The 15437-nt window shown below is 35.6% G+C and overlaps 1 protein-coding gene across 1 annotated transcript in view; it reads right to left on the reverse strand.

Annotated features, from left to right (window-relative positions):
- Ccdc178 (coiled-coil domain containing 178) overlaps positions 1 to 7813 on the reverse strand; it is a 331929-nt gene extending 324116 nt beyond the window's left edge. Inside the window, exons 1-2 of the mRNA XM_038331445.1 lie at positions 7643 to 7813; positions 4160 to 4182 (exon numbers count right to left, since the gene is read on the reverse strand). Of these exons, the coding sequence (XP_038187373.1) occupies positions 4160 to 4182; positions 7643 to 7813 (194 nt within the window). The remainder of the gene's footprint in view (positions 1 to 4159; positions 4183 to 7642) is intronic.
- Positions 7814 to 15437: the final 7624 nt, after the last annotated feature.

Genomic DNA, 15437 nt, shown 5'->3' on the forward strand with positions numbered 1-15437 from the left:
TCTTTCTCTGTATTTTTGAATGCATGTATGTGCATGTGTGTGCATAAACAAACACATGCACACAGACAAGTTGAAAACCAAAACAAAGACTGTCATTTTGTCTTGTTGACCATGTCCTTTGCTTTATAGAAGCTTTTTAGTTTCAGGAGGTCCCATTTATCAATTGTTTCTCTCAGTGTCTGTGCTAATGGGGTTATATTTAGGAAGTGGTCTCCTGTGCCATTGCATTTATTTCTCTCTATGAGGTTCAGTGTGCCTGGCTTTATGTTGTGGTCTTTGATTCACTGAACTTGAGTTTTGTGCATGGTGATAGATTAAAATGACAGTCTACAGAATGGAAAAAAGATCTTCACTAACCCCACATCAGACAGAGGTCTGGTCTCCAAAATATACAAAGAACTCAATAAATTGGTCATTAAAAGAACAAATAATCCAATTTAAAAAATGAAGTACAGACCTAAACAGAAAACTCTCAACAGAGGAATCTAGAATGGCTGAAAGATACTTAAGGAAATGCTCAACATCCTCAGTCATCAGAGAAATGCAAATCAAAACAACTCTGAGATTCTATCTTACACTTGTAAGAATGGCAAAGATCAAAAACACTGATGGCATCTTATGTTGGAGAAGTTGTGGGGAAAAGGGAACACTCCTGCATTGCTGGTGGGAATGCAAGCTGGTACAACCCCTTTGGATGTTAATGTGGAGATTTCTCAGAAAGTTAGGAAACAACCTTCCTCAAGACCTAGTAATACCCCTTTTGGGTATATATCCAAAGGATGCTCAATTGTGCCACAAGAACACATGCTCAACTATGTTCATACCAGCATTGTTTGCCATAGCCAGAACCTGGAAACAACCTAAATGTCCCTCGACTGAAGAATTGATAAGGAAAATGTGGTACATTTACATGATGAAGTACTATACAACAGAAGAAAACAACGACATCTTGAATTTTGCAGGAAAATAGATGGAGCTAGAAAACATAATTTTGAGTGAGGTAACCCAGACCCAGAAAGACAATTACCACATGTACTCACTCATAAGTAGTGTTTAAACATAAATCAAAGAAAACCAGCCCACAAATCACAATTCCAGAAAACCTAGACAACAATGAGGACCCTAAGAGAGACATACATGGATCTAATCTACATAGGAAGTAAAAAAAAACAATTTCCTGAGTAAATTCGGAGCATGGGGACCTTGGGAAAGGAATGAAGGGAAGGGGAGAGACAGGGAGGGGAACAGAGAAAAATGTAGAGCTCAATAAAAATCAATTAAAAAAGAACCAATAAGACAAAAATACCAAAGAAAACAAAGCCCACAAAAATAAACAAACAAATAAACAATTATGAAGCTAAGTATGTGTTGTCTAACTGCTCCAGGGCATAGAGTCTACACTGAAATGTACTTAGTATGCCCAATGACACACTTAAGAAAACTGATTTTCACTCATGCGTTCACTCATGGAGACGGTGGGTCAGAACTAATGGGAGATCACCAACTCCAGTTGGAATGGGACTGATGGATCATGCGACGAAACCCGTCTCTCTGAATGTGGCCAACAGCCGGGGGCTTACTGAGAAGCAAAGGACAATGGCGCTGGGCTCTGATTCTTCTGCATGGACGGGCTCTGTGGGAGCCTTCTCAGCTTGGTCGATCACCTTTCTGGACCTGGGGGGAGTTGGGAGGACCTTGGTCTTAGCATAGAGTAGGGAACCCTGATGGCTCCTTGGCCTTGAGAGGGAGGGAGGGGAGGTATGGGTGGAGGGGAGGGGAGGGAAGGGGGAGAAGGAGGGGAGGGAAGGGGGAGGAGGAGGGGAGGGAGGGGGGAGGAGGAGGGGAGGAGATGGAAATTTTTAAATATAAAAAAAATAAACCATGAGGAAAAAAAAAAAACAAACTGATTTTCACTTTGCCAGCAGGTTTCAATAGAAAGTAGCTTCTTGGCTGGGAGTAGACACCACGTCTACTTCCTCCCTCTTAGTGTTGTGACCCCATCTGGATTGAACCTGTGACATTCGTATGCTTGCTTCCACAGTCTCTGTGAGTTCAGATATGCATCAGCCCTGTTGTGTCTGGAAGACACTGTTTCCTTAGAGTCATCCATTTGTCTTGGTTCTTACAATCTTTCTGCCTCCTCTTCCTCATAGATCCTCAAGTCTTGAGAACAGGGCTTTGATGAAGACCTTACACTTAGCACTGAGTGTTCCAAAGTCTATGGCTTTTTGCAACTTACTCAACTGTGGGTCTCTGTGTTAATCCTGAAGCTTAGCTGATTGTAGTTGAACACGGCACTGATCTATGTGATTAGTAATATGCCATTAGGAATCATTTTATTGCTATGCTCTAGCTAAAGCTATTTTGATTACTAATACTATCTCCTTAATATTTATCTGTCAGCTAGAATTTTTATTTTCTTCTGAGTCACCTATGGTAGCTTATGTGGATCTAGAAATTAACAGAATAGAGCACTTTTATTCATTCCAGCCCTTTCACTTTTGATTAGAATGTTTAATCTACTTTCATATAAATTAACTGCTCACAACAAAGGGTTTATTTTTTCTACTGCATAACTATCTTTCTACATTATTAATATTTTATTTCCCTGTTTCTCTATAACTGCCTTATTTTATATTTTATGACTCTTTTTGACGTGTTGTTTTTTCTATTTTTCTGATGTAATTTTAAAGATGTTTCTTAGTCATTGTTTTGGAGGTGACACAGCATTTAACCTAATAAACTTAAATTTTAATGAAAACATTGTTGCTATTTCAACATTATAATACTGGCCCAGTAAGCTCTATAAAATATGATGGAATCTTATTATTACCATAAACAGTGAATTTAAGTACTGTGTGCTCAGTAACAAATATTTGTAATTCTTAGGTTTGTTCATTTGTACTTTAAATAATACAGGAAAGCAGTTATGAGTCCAAGATAATACTAAAATGTAAATGTATCTTTGTAGTCTTTATTATTTCTAATTGTTTCTTGATATGGCCTTTGGGTACACTATCTGCTATCATTCTGTTTCAGTCCCAAAGACCTCCTTAAATATCTCCCAGGAGATAGATCTATTAATGATATGCTATTTCATCTTGGATGGGATATCTATACTTCTTTTTTATTATTTAAACACACTTTTATGAGACCGAAGCAATCTTCGACGACCTAAGATTGCTTGAGATTTCTTTGAAAGTCTTCAGGTCTCCAAAGATTTAAGTGACAAGCTGACTGTCAATCTGATTGAGGATTTCTTGGACCTGCACAGTCCCTTAACCCTTGAAGTTTAATGGTCTCTTTGTTTTCCCCCAGGATTTAAATAAATTGTCTAATATGTTTGTTTGTGTCAATCTCTTTGATTTTATCCTATTTAAATTTCACTGAGTTTAATAAAGTTTAGGTTTATATATCTAGCCAAACTTTAGAAGACTTTTCAGAAAATTCCCATAAACTATTCTTCCTCCCCCCATTTCTCTACCCTCACATTCTGTGTGGAACACATTCTGTGTGGCATGGACTTACAGGGCATTTGCTGTGTTCCTTGTGTTCATTTGGAAGTTATTGCTTTCTTTTTCACATGCATTTCTTATTCCAGACACTTTCTTCTAAGGCATTTTGATCTATCTGTGGCTTTCTCCAGTTAGTATTTGTTGCCCCTGGCAGCTGTGACAAGAACATACTGCCCAGATGCTCCCTGAGCATGGTTACAAGAATTAGTCTGGCATGCCAAAATCTTCAAATGAAAATTTTTGGAAATAAAATCTTGTTTTCTCTGGCATTGGGAATTCACAGCACCAGTATGGGATGATGCTTTCCTCAGGGCTACCACTAATTCAGGAGAATGGAAAGAGGCGATGTAGCTGCCTTGATAATCTAGCTTGATGAGCTACTTTTTTAATGGTTTTCTCCTTGGTTGATGTCAACTTTTGCTGAAGTCTAGATTGCTGACCATGTTCACATCCACATAAGAACTCTATTCCAACCGCCCACCCATTCCCCTCTCTCCTTCAACTTCTCTAGGTCCTTTCCCATGTTTTAATATCTAACATGGTAAATACTGCTTTCAGTTTTCCCTTCTTTCTGAAATAAAATTGGTGATTACCAAAAGTTCAAAATTTTAGAGGAAAATAAAGGAGCGATTGTTGTTTCTTACCATTCTTCGAAAGATGCTTCAAACTGTCAAAACAAAAGAACTCAATAAAAATCATAATTTAAACACTTCAAAAAACATTTGTTGAATTTCACTTAAAATCTACTTAAATATTAACTAACTAATTAATTAATTCAGTTTCTTCACTTCATATAATAGGTCATATTTTAGTCTCTACTTTTTTATGAGATCTGTGTTTTTGTGTGTGTATCTCAAGCCCAGTTCTTTTCATTATTACAAGATTGCTCACACTTTTTTAAAATCCAAGTCTTAGCCATTCAAGTTCTAATCCCCAAAACAATTGACACATAGTAATAGATGTAGCGAGTCACTGAGTCTTAATATGCTACCATCGATGCTAAACACAAAACATCTGAAAATATAAACTAAATCCTGATTGCAAAAACATGTGTATAACCAGGGGGTGGTAAACGATTAAAGATATGATGGAATAATTACTTTACAATGGGAGGAGAAAAGAATAACTATTTGCATACAGGATTGTATGTTCGATGCTATGGCACACAACCTTTATCTCAGCACTACGGAGATAGAGGCAGGCAGATCTCTGCGACTTCAAGGATAGCCTGATACAACTAGTCCCAGACCAGCCAGAGGTTCATGATTAGACTCTTTTTCAAAACAAAAAAAAAAAAAGCAAGGCAAAAGAGTCTTCATTTCAAATGTGGACGGGAGTGACTTGAGAAAATAAGGACATTTTGAAGACCAGATAATGAGAAAATGTAATTGAGATGATGGAATCCATCAAAGTTGTGGTCACAGCTGTAGGAGAAAGTCTTCTACGGGACAAGAGCTAATATTTGTGACATTCAACAATGTCTTTGGGTAGGATAATAACACTTGGAAGCATTTTGCTATAACGTTCCCTGGAATGAATGGGTGGAGACGGGGCAGACAGGAAGCTTTGAGTAGACAGTGGTGATGCAGTTTCCAGCACAGATTACCTTGGCAATCAAAATAATACCAGAGCACCTTGAATGATACCATTGGGGTTGACTTGGATCATTGTAAAATGGATTGTTATAAAGCATCACAAAGTTCCAGAATGCTTTCCTGCACTGCTCAGCATTCCAGGTGCGGGTGTCAGCAAAGAGATCCTCAGTTAGCATTTTGTCATTCTCAAAGGACAGTAGGATAAATATGTGGAAACATATGTAGCGGGTCATAAATACTTTAAAAGAGGATTAAGGCAACTGCAAGTGGTAGAAAGGAAACAAAAGCTATATCAGATTTTGAAGATCCATGGTCTTCAAGTAAAATGTAAAAACAGAATGAAAGAACTCTAAGTTTCAAAGAGTTACTAGATAATCAGTCAGCAAATGTGAAGTTTCAGAGTTAAAGAATATCTTAAATGATAGAAGAAAAGTCAATTTTTCCAATTATAATTGGGAGTACTTCAACACCCATGCTTTATCTTAGGTGGCAGATTGTCAGGGACAAATGTCTATATGGTGTGGATGTAGTCAGTCATCAGATACATCTTATCCTAGATGCTGACTATATATTGCTTGTGAGATTTTAGGGAATATCAGCTTCAAAAGTCATTTTTCTCATATGCATTTGAGAAAAATAACAGCTTTTGCCTTGGAAGGTTCAGATAAGAGTTCAATAGATCATTCAAAGAAAGTGATTAATAAAAGGATAATGACAATTTTATATCACTTTATTGTCATTTTAATAGTAATAATGTTATTGTCTTTGAATAGTTAACTTAATATTTTTAGATGCTTCCTAATATTTTTATGCCATGTTTAAAATCATGGTAAAAGACTGATGAATTGTATTAAACAAAGAGACAATGTTAAACTCAGTAGAGTTTATGCTGAATTAAATAATACTGTAGTTTAGTCAGCCTAGGACAATAATGTGGAAGACAAAGACAATTATTTACTGGTAAGGAAAGCTATCCAGGAAATATTCTCTATAATTTGCCATGGTCCCTATTCTGTGGAGAAATAAAAATATACAGGAAACAGCCTAACCTCCATTCTGAAGATAGTTCTTTCCAAGGTTGTCATGACTTGAGCTTAAAACATCAGTGAGAGACAGTTTCTATCCGCAGATGATGGAGCCTTTAGGAGATGGGAGCTCTCTGAGAAAACCAACCCTGGCCACAGCAGTCACCCTATTGCCTTGTCTATGCTGTCGTTACAAAATGTGTCTTAAAGTATGAACCAAAGGAAATACTTATTGTCTTAAGCTTTTAGGTTATGTACTCTATCATTGGTGGCAACAAATAGTCTTCTGGCTGAGCAAGATGCTGAATTATTTTAAAGTATAAATTACCATGTGTCCCTACACAAGAGCATTCAACAGTAGTCTAGGCCTCAAAGAGACACAAAACAGCAAAATATGTGGTATGGCTGCCATTAGGATTTCAATAAACAGTACCTATAATAATAGTGTACAAGGTATCTGAAGATCTGTTTTTATCATTTTAAATAATATGGATAATTGAGAATTAGAATATATATGGAATGGTTAGCACATACCATCCATAAATATTCTGCTCTATTTCTTTAAATACTATTCCGGACCAAAAAAACCCATCTGCTCTGTGATTTTTAATTGAATTAAGGCATATTCTGATTTGAAGAGATGTTTAGTCAATAGAGTTGCTGCCATAGGCTAATATTAAACATTATTATTAAATAATAATGAGTATTGTTATTCACAGTAATAGCTCATGTGTGTGCACTGGGATCCTTCCTCTTATGACACTTGATCAAGCACACTGTTAGGATCTCTTACCCCTACCTAAAATCACACAACATGTCTTTTCAAATCCTGTGATCTTAACCATTGAACTAATACTTCTCAAAAGAGATAAATTTCTAGAGCAGAAGATTGTTTTGGTCAGATCCAGAGACCAAAATAAAGGAAAAGAAAGGAAAGATGTGTAGCTGTTCTACTCCTCTGCTTGAACAATGTGTGTTAGTTATTCAAGATTTCATTTTAGTAAGAAATTTCATCTCAGTAAGTCATTCCTAAATTAAATGATTGTAACTTGCAGAGACTTCAATATAGGACTCCCTTCAGTATAACAAAGGAAGAATTAGACAGGTTAACATGACCAAGAAAAAAATTACATCTTCATCAATAGACCTAGTACATTTATTTAGCAATAAAATAACTCATTTAAAAGAACTTACTGTCTTTTCAAACTAGAAATTTACATATCATTTAATTGGTTTACTTACTCCTTATTTTAAGATGTGAATTATATTTGACTTTCATTTATATTGGCTTATGGAAATGACAATTTATCATGACTATTTGTTTAAAAACAAACAAGAAAAATCTGTTTAATGATATCATTGAACCCTCTAGTGTGAGACTATCAAAACATGTCTAGACTAGTAGATTAATCTGCTATAATTCTGAGTTTTGCATAAATTCTCAAAAAAATCAATAACTCCTTGATATGTATATAATTTATTCCCCAGATTTAAGTAGGTCACCTACTTGTTTCAAATGCTCCTGTATTTTGGATTCTACATCCTCAATGTGGGCAATCATTTTGTTGACACATGGTGTAGGGACGTTTACCAAAGCACAGCTGTGTCGTCGACTCGGATAGCTGAAGTAGATGCCCAAGTTCACCTCTAAATGGTAGCAGACAGTGCAAGAAGTCATGGAATAGGTATAGAATAACACATTGTGACATTCCAGATGTACAAAAATATTCTGCTATATTTGCCTTGGTGCTCTACAAATCCAGTAGATATGTCAAAAATACTGAATAAAATTTCAAACTTCAAATGTTCAAATAACATAACCACTTAGGTTAAGTAGATAATATAACAAATTGAACTAGATAAACTCAAATGAAATGGGGAGATGGTTCAGCAGCATGAGGACCTGAGTTTGGGTCCCCAGGACCCATGTAAATACTGGGTAAGTTTGACTCCTGCCTAGAAGTCCAGCATCCTGGAAGTCCTAGAAGTTCAGTTGGAGGAGCTGGAGAAGAAAGATCCCTAGCTAGATGGGTTGGAATCTATGAGCTCTGGCTTCATAGAGGGACCCAGTCTCATGGAACCTAGTGGAAAATGAGTAAAGGTAACACCCGGTATCAACCTTGTCCCTCCACACTCAAGAATACCCTTGTATATGTACACATATACATACATACACAAAAGAAGTGAATGTGATCCATAGCATTGTCAACTAAACCTTTAAGTAAGAAATTTAAAATGACAAAAAGAACCAGTTTATCCATTCTTAAAATCAATTCCAAATCACTTTTAAAAATGACTCTAAAGTGCATATTTAATTTGCCCTTCACAAAGATCTCTCATCTTCCTATGTAACTAATGCTCCTCCCTATGTGCTGAAGAAGTTCCTCTTAAAATTTAGCATGAGTTGCTCCTGTGGGAAAAATAAATAAATAAAAGCAGGTTTCTGTAGTTGCACCAAAGTGTTCCACAATAGCCCAGGATGGAGTATAACAAAAGTTTATTTATTTGGGGATAAGCTCACAGTAAGGGTAGCGATCACAGTCCTCTGTGTTTGCTGGGAACTTGAATTGAATCCAGCAGAATAGAGGGCTGTGTATAGGCCCATATTTCTACATGGTGTGACAGCCAGGCTCTTAGGCCATAGTTAGTACCAGAAGTGGTCACATAACCTTCCAGACAGGCTGTCACTACCCTAACCAAAGGTCACGGTGTTGCTCTGCTCCTTCTCTGTAATTTGGGGGATGCCTGAATAGAGATGCTAATGTGATTGAGCTAGCATACAGAACAGAAAAATGTGACAGCAAGCACAGGAAGATGTGGATATGACCTGGTTACCGAGGAAACAGAATCCTAATGAACTTCCCCCTCAGTTTACATTTTGGTATAAAGACCTTTTGGAGAATAAATGAGGAAGAATTCTTCAGCATGTGAACTCAGGATTTTATGAGGGATCACTAAGAATCTCACTCCTCATAGGGACACTAGTCAAGAAAGATAGTTTTTGTTGGGGTCCGGTCCAGAGAGATAATTTATGGTCTGAGTTGCCACCAGACTCTGACAGCTGTGCATGTTTTTCGTCTGCACTTATAGTACATGAGACCACTCCCAAAGTGGCCCAGTATTTTAAAGGCTATTTGACTGAAGAAGCTTCCACAACACCTCCCTATTGTCAAAATAACAGAATTCTAAGTCTAATACAAAATTATATACAATAGGAACAAATATCAAATATTGTACAGGGAAAAGAACAGGCAAAAATCATACATAGAGGGGCTGGAGAGACGGCTCAGAGGTTAAGAGCATTGCCTGCTCTTCCAGAGGTCCTGAGTTCAATTCCCAGCAACCACATGGTGGCTCACAACCATCTGTAATGAGGACTGGTGCCCTCTTCTGGCCTGCAGGCATACACGCAGACAGAATATTGTATACATAATAAATAAATAAATAAATAAATAAATAAAATAATACATAGAAATTAGAATTACAACCAACATGAACAAAATCGAAGAAAAAATATGCTACATGTTTCAACAGTTATTCTATCCTAAAATGTCTAATTCTTAAATTAAAATGGCTTGGCTAAGTCATGAGAGAAAATTAACCATAATTATATAGACATCAATCCTTTTAAAGACATGAAGAGGAAAATAATATTACTTGAATAAACAGAAAGTGCAATCATGCAACTTCTTAAGAGTACAAGAAATGACAGAGACAAGCAACTACCTGGGCAATCACCCAAAATCTCATTTGCAACATTGGGGCAACCAACTTTGGCTAAGGCCTAGAGTATCTGACAAACCATTTTCAGAGGCAAAAAAACTTGAAAAACTAACTTGCCCTGTCTTGGCAAGGTTTGGCAGTCTTTTTGCTTGTATTCTGCTTGTCCAGTTTGGACACTGTACATTTTCTCAGTAGTTGAAGCAGGGACAGTTTTTTGCCAAAAGGCCAGTTTTTCCAAGAAGAAAACAAGCTCTAAGTGGAGTGTCTTTGGTACCCAACATTCTCTCTGGAATATACAGGTGCTGTCAGGAACAATTGTACCTCACATCAACAGAATCCTAAGTTATTTAAACACCACATTCTACAGTTCTTTGAAGTATTTGAAGATTGCCTACCTATGCAAAATACAATTTCTATGCATCTAAAAAACCTGACTAGTCTAATTATAAGTATTAAAAACATGGATGAATAGTGACCTATAATTCTAAATCCCAATGCCTATATATCATAAAGACTAAGGCTTCATATTAAAGAATCTTTAAACAAATGTGCAGCAAATGTAGACACTGACCTCAATGTAAACAATATATATAAGTATCTCAATCAGAAAAGGAATCATGCCATATGATAAATATATTCTAAATTTGCATCAATATACAAAATATATTAAACAGAGCTAGAAACATGCATGTATACAATATGACAAAATAACTTTGAATAGGTGCACAAATATTGTAAACAAAAATAGGAGCATGATCAAAGTAACAAATGTAATTTGAATTTTTATCAAAAAAATTCATATGCCTATTTTATTTTCACCCCCAACCATCTGCTATTTATAACCAATTCCTAATAGAGGTCCCTAACCCTGAGGACAAACGTTGCTGGGAGAGGGGACATCATTTTCTAGAATTACTTCCAGTTCTCCTGGGGCTGATTTTATTTCTATGGGATACTGTAAAAATTAAAATAATGATTAAGTTTCAAGATTACTATCTGGTACAATAGCAGATAATCTCTAAGTAGTTGGTAGGGTTTTTCTGAAATTCTTTTTTTAAAGATTTTTTATTGATTTATATTGAGCTTTACATTTTTCTCTGCTCCATTACCTGTCTCTCCCCTCTACTTCAACCCACCCCTAAGGTCCCCTTGCTCCCAATTTACTGAGGAGATTTAGTCCTTTTCTACTTCCCATGTAGATTAGATAAATGTATGTCTCTCTTAGTGTCCTCATTGTTGTCTAAATTCTATGGGATTGTGTTTGTGGGCTGGTTTTCTTTGATTTATGTTTAAAAACCACTTATAAGTGAGTACATGTGGTAATTGTCTCTCTGGGTCTGGGATACCTCACTCAAAATGATGTTTTCTAGCTCCATCTATTTTCCTGCAAAATTCAAGATGTCGTTATTTTTTTCTGCTGTGTAGTACTCCATTGTGTAAATGTACCACCTTTTCCTTATCTATTCTTTGGTTGAGGGGCATTTAGGTTGTTTCCATGTTCTGGCTATGGCAAACAATGCTGCTATGAACATAGTTGAGCACATGTCCTTGTGGCACAATTGAGCATCCTTTGGATATATACCCCAAAGTGGTATTACTGGGTCTTGAGGAAAGCTGTTTCCTAACTTTCTGAGAAATCTCCACATTAACATCCAAAGGGGTTGTACCAGCTTGCATTCCCACCAGCAATGCAGGAGTGTTTTCTTTTCCCCACAACCTCTCCAACATAAGTTGCAATCAGTGTTTTTGATCTTAGCCATTCTTACAAGTGTAAGATGGAATCTCAGAGTTGTTTTAATTTGCACTCTCTGATGACTGAGGATGTTGAACATTTCCTTAAGTGTCTTTCAGCCATTTTAGGTTCCTCTGTTGAGAGTTTTCTGTTTAAGTCTGTACTTAATTTTTTAAATTGGATTATTATTTGAAGATCTTCAAAGAACATTGTAAGAAGGTGTACCATTTCAGCTAGCCAAGTTGGAATCATCTTGAGCAGTTTGTAATCTAAAACTGATCATAAAGTGGTATTATCAGCATTGTGGCATCATATAAACCAAGCAGAATTGTTGTTGTGGGACCCTATCTTATTCCTGGAAACTTCAAAGATTATTGTAGGAAAATGTATTGTTCATTGTGGAAAAACTTCAACATTATTTATATTAAAACAGAAGTTTTATAGTTTTGTAGGCATATATCTAACAAAAGGTACTATACAGACAAAAATAGATATGGGGGGAAGTAAAATTTTTTGAAAGCAGAGTTTTCATAATAGTAGTCCTAGATTTTGTCTTCCTTCTGTCTCATACCAGGTGACTCTTGATATTAGTCAGAAAGTCTGAATTTTTACTTTAAAAACATGCTTAAATTTAGAAAAGAATAGCCACCATCCAACTCCAAAGTAAGCTTTGAACTTTAATAATTGGTGACTCTCATTATATGTATTTGAGCAATATCTTACCCTGCAGAGAATATTGATAGCATAAGTCAGATCTCTCTTGGCTTGGTAGTTCTTTCTAGATAGCAATGTTTTATATTTTAAACATCTAGATGTACAAGGTCTTTTGAATTTTTAAAGATGGGCATTTTCCTGTAAAGACAAGAATAGAACCCTGTACCAATCCTTAGGAGGTTTCCTTACAACCAGTGGCTTGTCATCTCTGTGGATGAACTATCATTTCTATTTATCAGGAGGTTTCTTCTTTTCAAATCAAATCTTGATTAATTTAGATGGCATTCATAGCTTTTCTTTTCCTGTGGAAAGAGGAGCAAAACCTCTTCCCCAATGTAGTACATCTCCTGGATTCCATTCTGAGGTCAACATGTCCTTGAAAGACACTGACTGATTTCATTCAGAAGTTTTTTCAATGGTCCATTGTCTCTCTGCACTCATTGTTCCATTTCATTAGCATTAAGAAAATCCAAGTTAGTAAAGCATTATGCAATCTCTTTCCAGGGTATCTTTTATCCTTTTCTGTTTGTTTAATATATCCTTTATAGTTCAATTTGTTGTTTTTATAACTGCCTGACCTGTAGGATTGTATGGTATACCTGTAATATTCATTATATTATAATAAGCAAAAAATGTTTCATTTTCTTAGAGACATATGCTGGACCATTTTCAGTCCTTATTTGTGCAGGTATACCCATGATGGCTATAACTTCTAGTAAATATGTGATTATAGAACCAGCCTCTCCTGAACTCAAAGCAGTTGCTCATTAGAAACCTGAGTAGGTGTCAATGGTGTGGTATACATATTTTCATTTTTCAAATTATACAAAGTGGCAAACATTGATTTGCCAGGTTTTATTCCTTTGCAGGTAGTTGTGTTTGGTTATAAAAAAACAAGTAGGACATCTTATAATCTCCTTGGCTTGTTGCCATGTAATAGAAAAGTACTTTTTTAAAGCTTTGCTTTTGACATGATATTTTTATGAAATTCTGAGGCCTTCAGCACATTTCCATTCAGTAATCCATCCATTTCTGCATTACCTTATGCTAGAGGACCTGGCACACCCATATGTGATTGAATGTGTTAATTGTATGTGGGACAAAGCTTATTTATGATTATATCTTGAACATGAATAAATAATGAAGTAAATTCAGTATCATCTGGTATAAATTTAATGGTTTTAATATGCAAAACAGCTCTCTGTGCATATTGTAAATCAGCAACTATTTTGAGAGGTTCTTTTAAATCCCTTTGTACCATAGGAATAGAATAAAATTTTGAATTTTGGATATAATTCTAAGGGCTTTGTTCAATTTTACTTAAATCTTCTGATTTTAACCTGCCTTTCCTTTGCATCAATATAGAAAGTAGAGGCTCCAGTTATTGGTATGTCACATTCTGTGTGAGGAAGATCTAATTAGCTCTCTTTAGCAGTTTAATTCTATTACTGTTGGAATAGCTGTTATTAATCTTTCTCACAAAATAGTACAAACTCTTTGCCAGAGTTCATGGTCTTCTCAAAATTTGCTAATTTTATCTTAGTAAAAGGTACTATAATTTCTTATGGGTCTATTTTGCTAATTGATGCAGTCTCAATTTTATTTTTATAATAAAAGAAAAATCCTTTTCCACATAAGGTTTTAATTTTTGCCTCAGTTTATATGGTAAAAATATCTATCCTAAGATACTATCTTCCCTCTCCATTAAAACTCCTGTAGGGGAATATTTGGATGGTAAAATGACCAGAAGCAGTTAAGATCCAGATCCACATGATCCACATGTGCCTCTGTAATTTCTCTTCAATTAAAGTCAATTATTTATCAGATTCAGCTGATAATTCACGTCTTTGTCACCAATTAACATTTTGTTTAAGTAAATTATTTAAACAGCTTTTATCCCAGAAGTGGGCTGTAGGTTGCAAATGTCTCTTAGCAATCTTTGGAAGTCATTAAGAGTATAGAATAGATCTCTCCTAATTTGTGCTTTGGGGTCTTAATTTTCTGTAAACCTATTTTATAACCTAGATAATTGATTGAATCTCCTCTTTGTATTTTTGGAGAAGCAATTTGTAATCCCCAACAAAGTAAAATTTTCTTTACTTCTTCAAACATTATTTCTAGGGTATCTATATTTGAATCAGATAGCAAAATGTTGTCTATGTAATGATAAACTATAGATTCAACAATTGCTTATGTATTATTTCCTATGAATGACTTACAAAATTTTGGCACATAGTAGGCTATTAACATTCACTGTGGGTGAATCCTCCATTGATATCTTTTAGTAGGCTGAGAATTATTATAAGTAGGCACTGTAAAGGCAAATTTTTCTCTGTCTTTTTCTTGCAAAGTTATAGTGAAGAAACAATCTTTTAAATCAATAACTATAAGAAGCTATCCTTTAGGAAATAGGGAAGGCAAAGAAATTCCAGATTGTAGAGGGCCCATTGGTTCAATTACCTTATTAACATCTCTTAGATCTGTCACCATTCTCCATTTTATAGGTCTCTTTCTACAAACAAAACAGAAAATTTCCAACAGCTGGTTGATTCTTCAACAAGCTGATCATCTAGTTGCTCCTGTATCACCTGATCTAAAGCATTCAGTTTCTCTATTGTTTAAGGCCTTTGTTTAACCCATATAGGTTTCTTAGTTAACCAGTTTAAATGTAGGGCTGTGGGTGCCTCTGAACCTTTGGTAGTTGTTTTGTGTTTTTGTACAGCTCAAATGGTTGGTGACTGGTTTTTATAGTGCCTTATAATACTTTTCCCAGATATATGAGTTGGTTTATGTTTCATTTCTGACACTAAAGGAATGTTAATCTGGGTATACATTGCTGCAACAGATTACAACTCCATAGATTCACTGCTCTATTAGCCACATATGACCTTAGCCTTCCTCTCTGTCCTTCTTACCTTATGCATTCAACCCATTTTGTGTCTGTTTTTCTTGAGATAGGGTCCCAATTTCTAGAAATTTAACATTTGCCTCCTGAAGAAGCAAATTGGGATGCCAAGACTCTGGAGTAATAATAGTCACATCCTCACCCATGTCCAACAATCTTTCAATTATAATGTTATTTATTCATACTCCCAGCTTTGGTCTTTAATTATTTATAGAAGTCTGCCAAAAT

The sequence above is a fragment of the Arvicola amphibius genome, chromosome 5 (genome assembly GCF_903992535.2).
Source record: "Arvicola amphibius chromosome 5, mArvAmp1.2, whole genome shotgun sequence".
Taxonomy (NCBI): Eukaryota; Metazoa; Chordata; class Mammalia; order Rodentia; family Cricetidae; genus Arvicola; species Arvicola amphibius.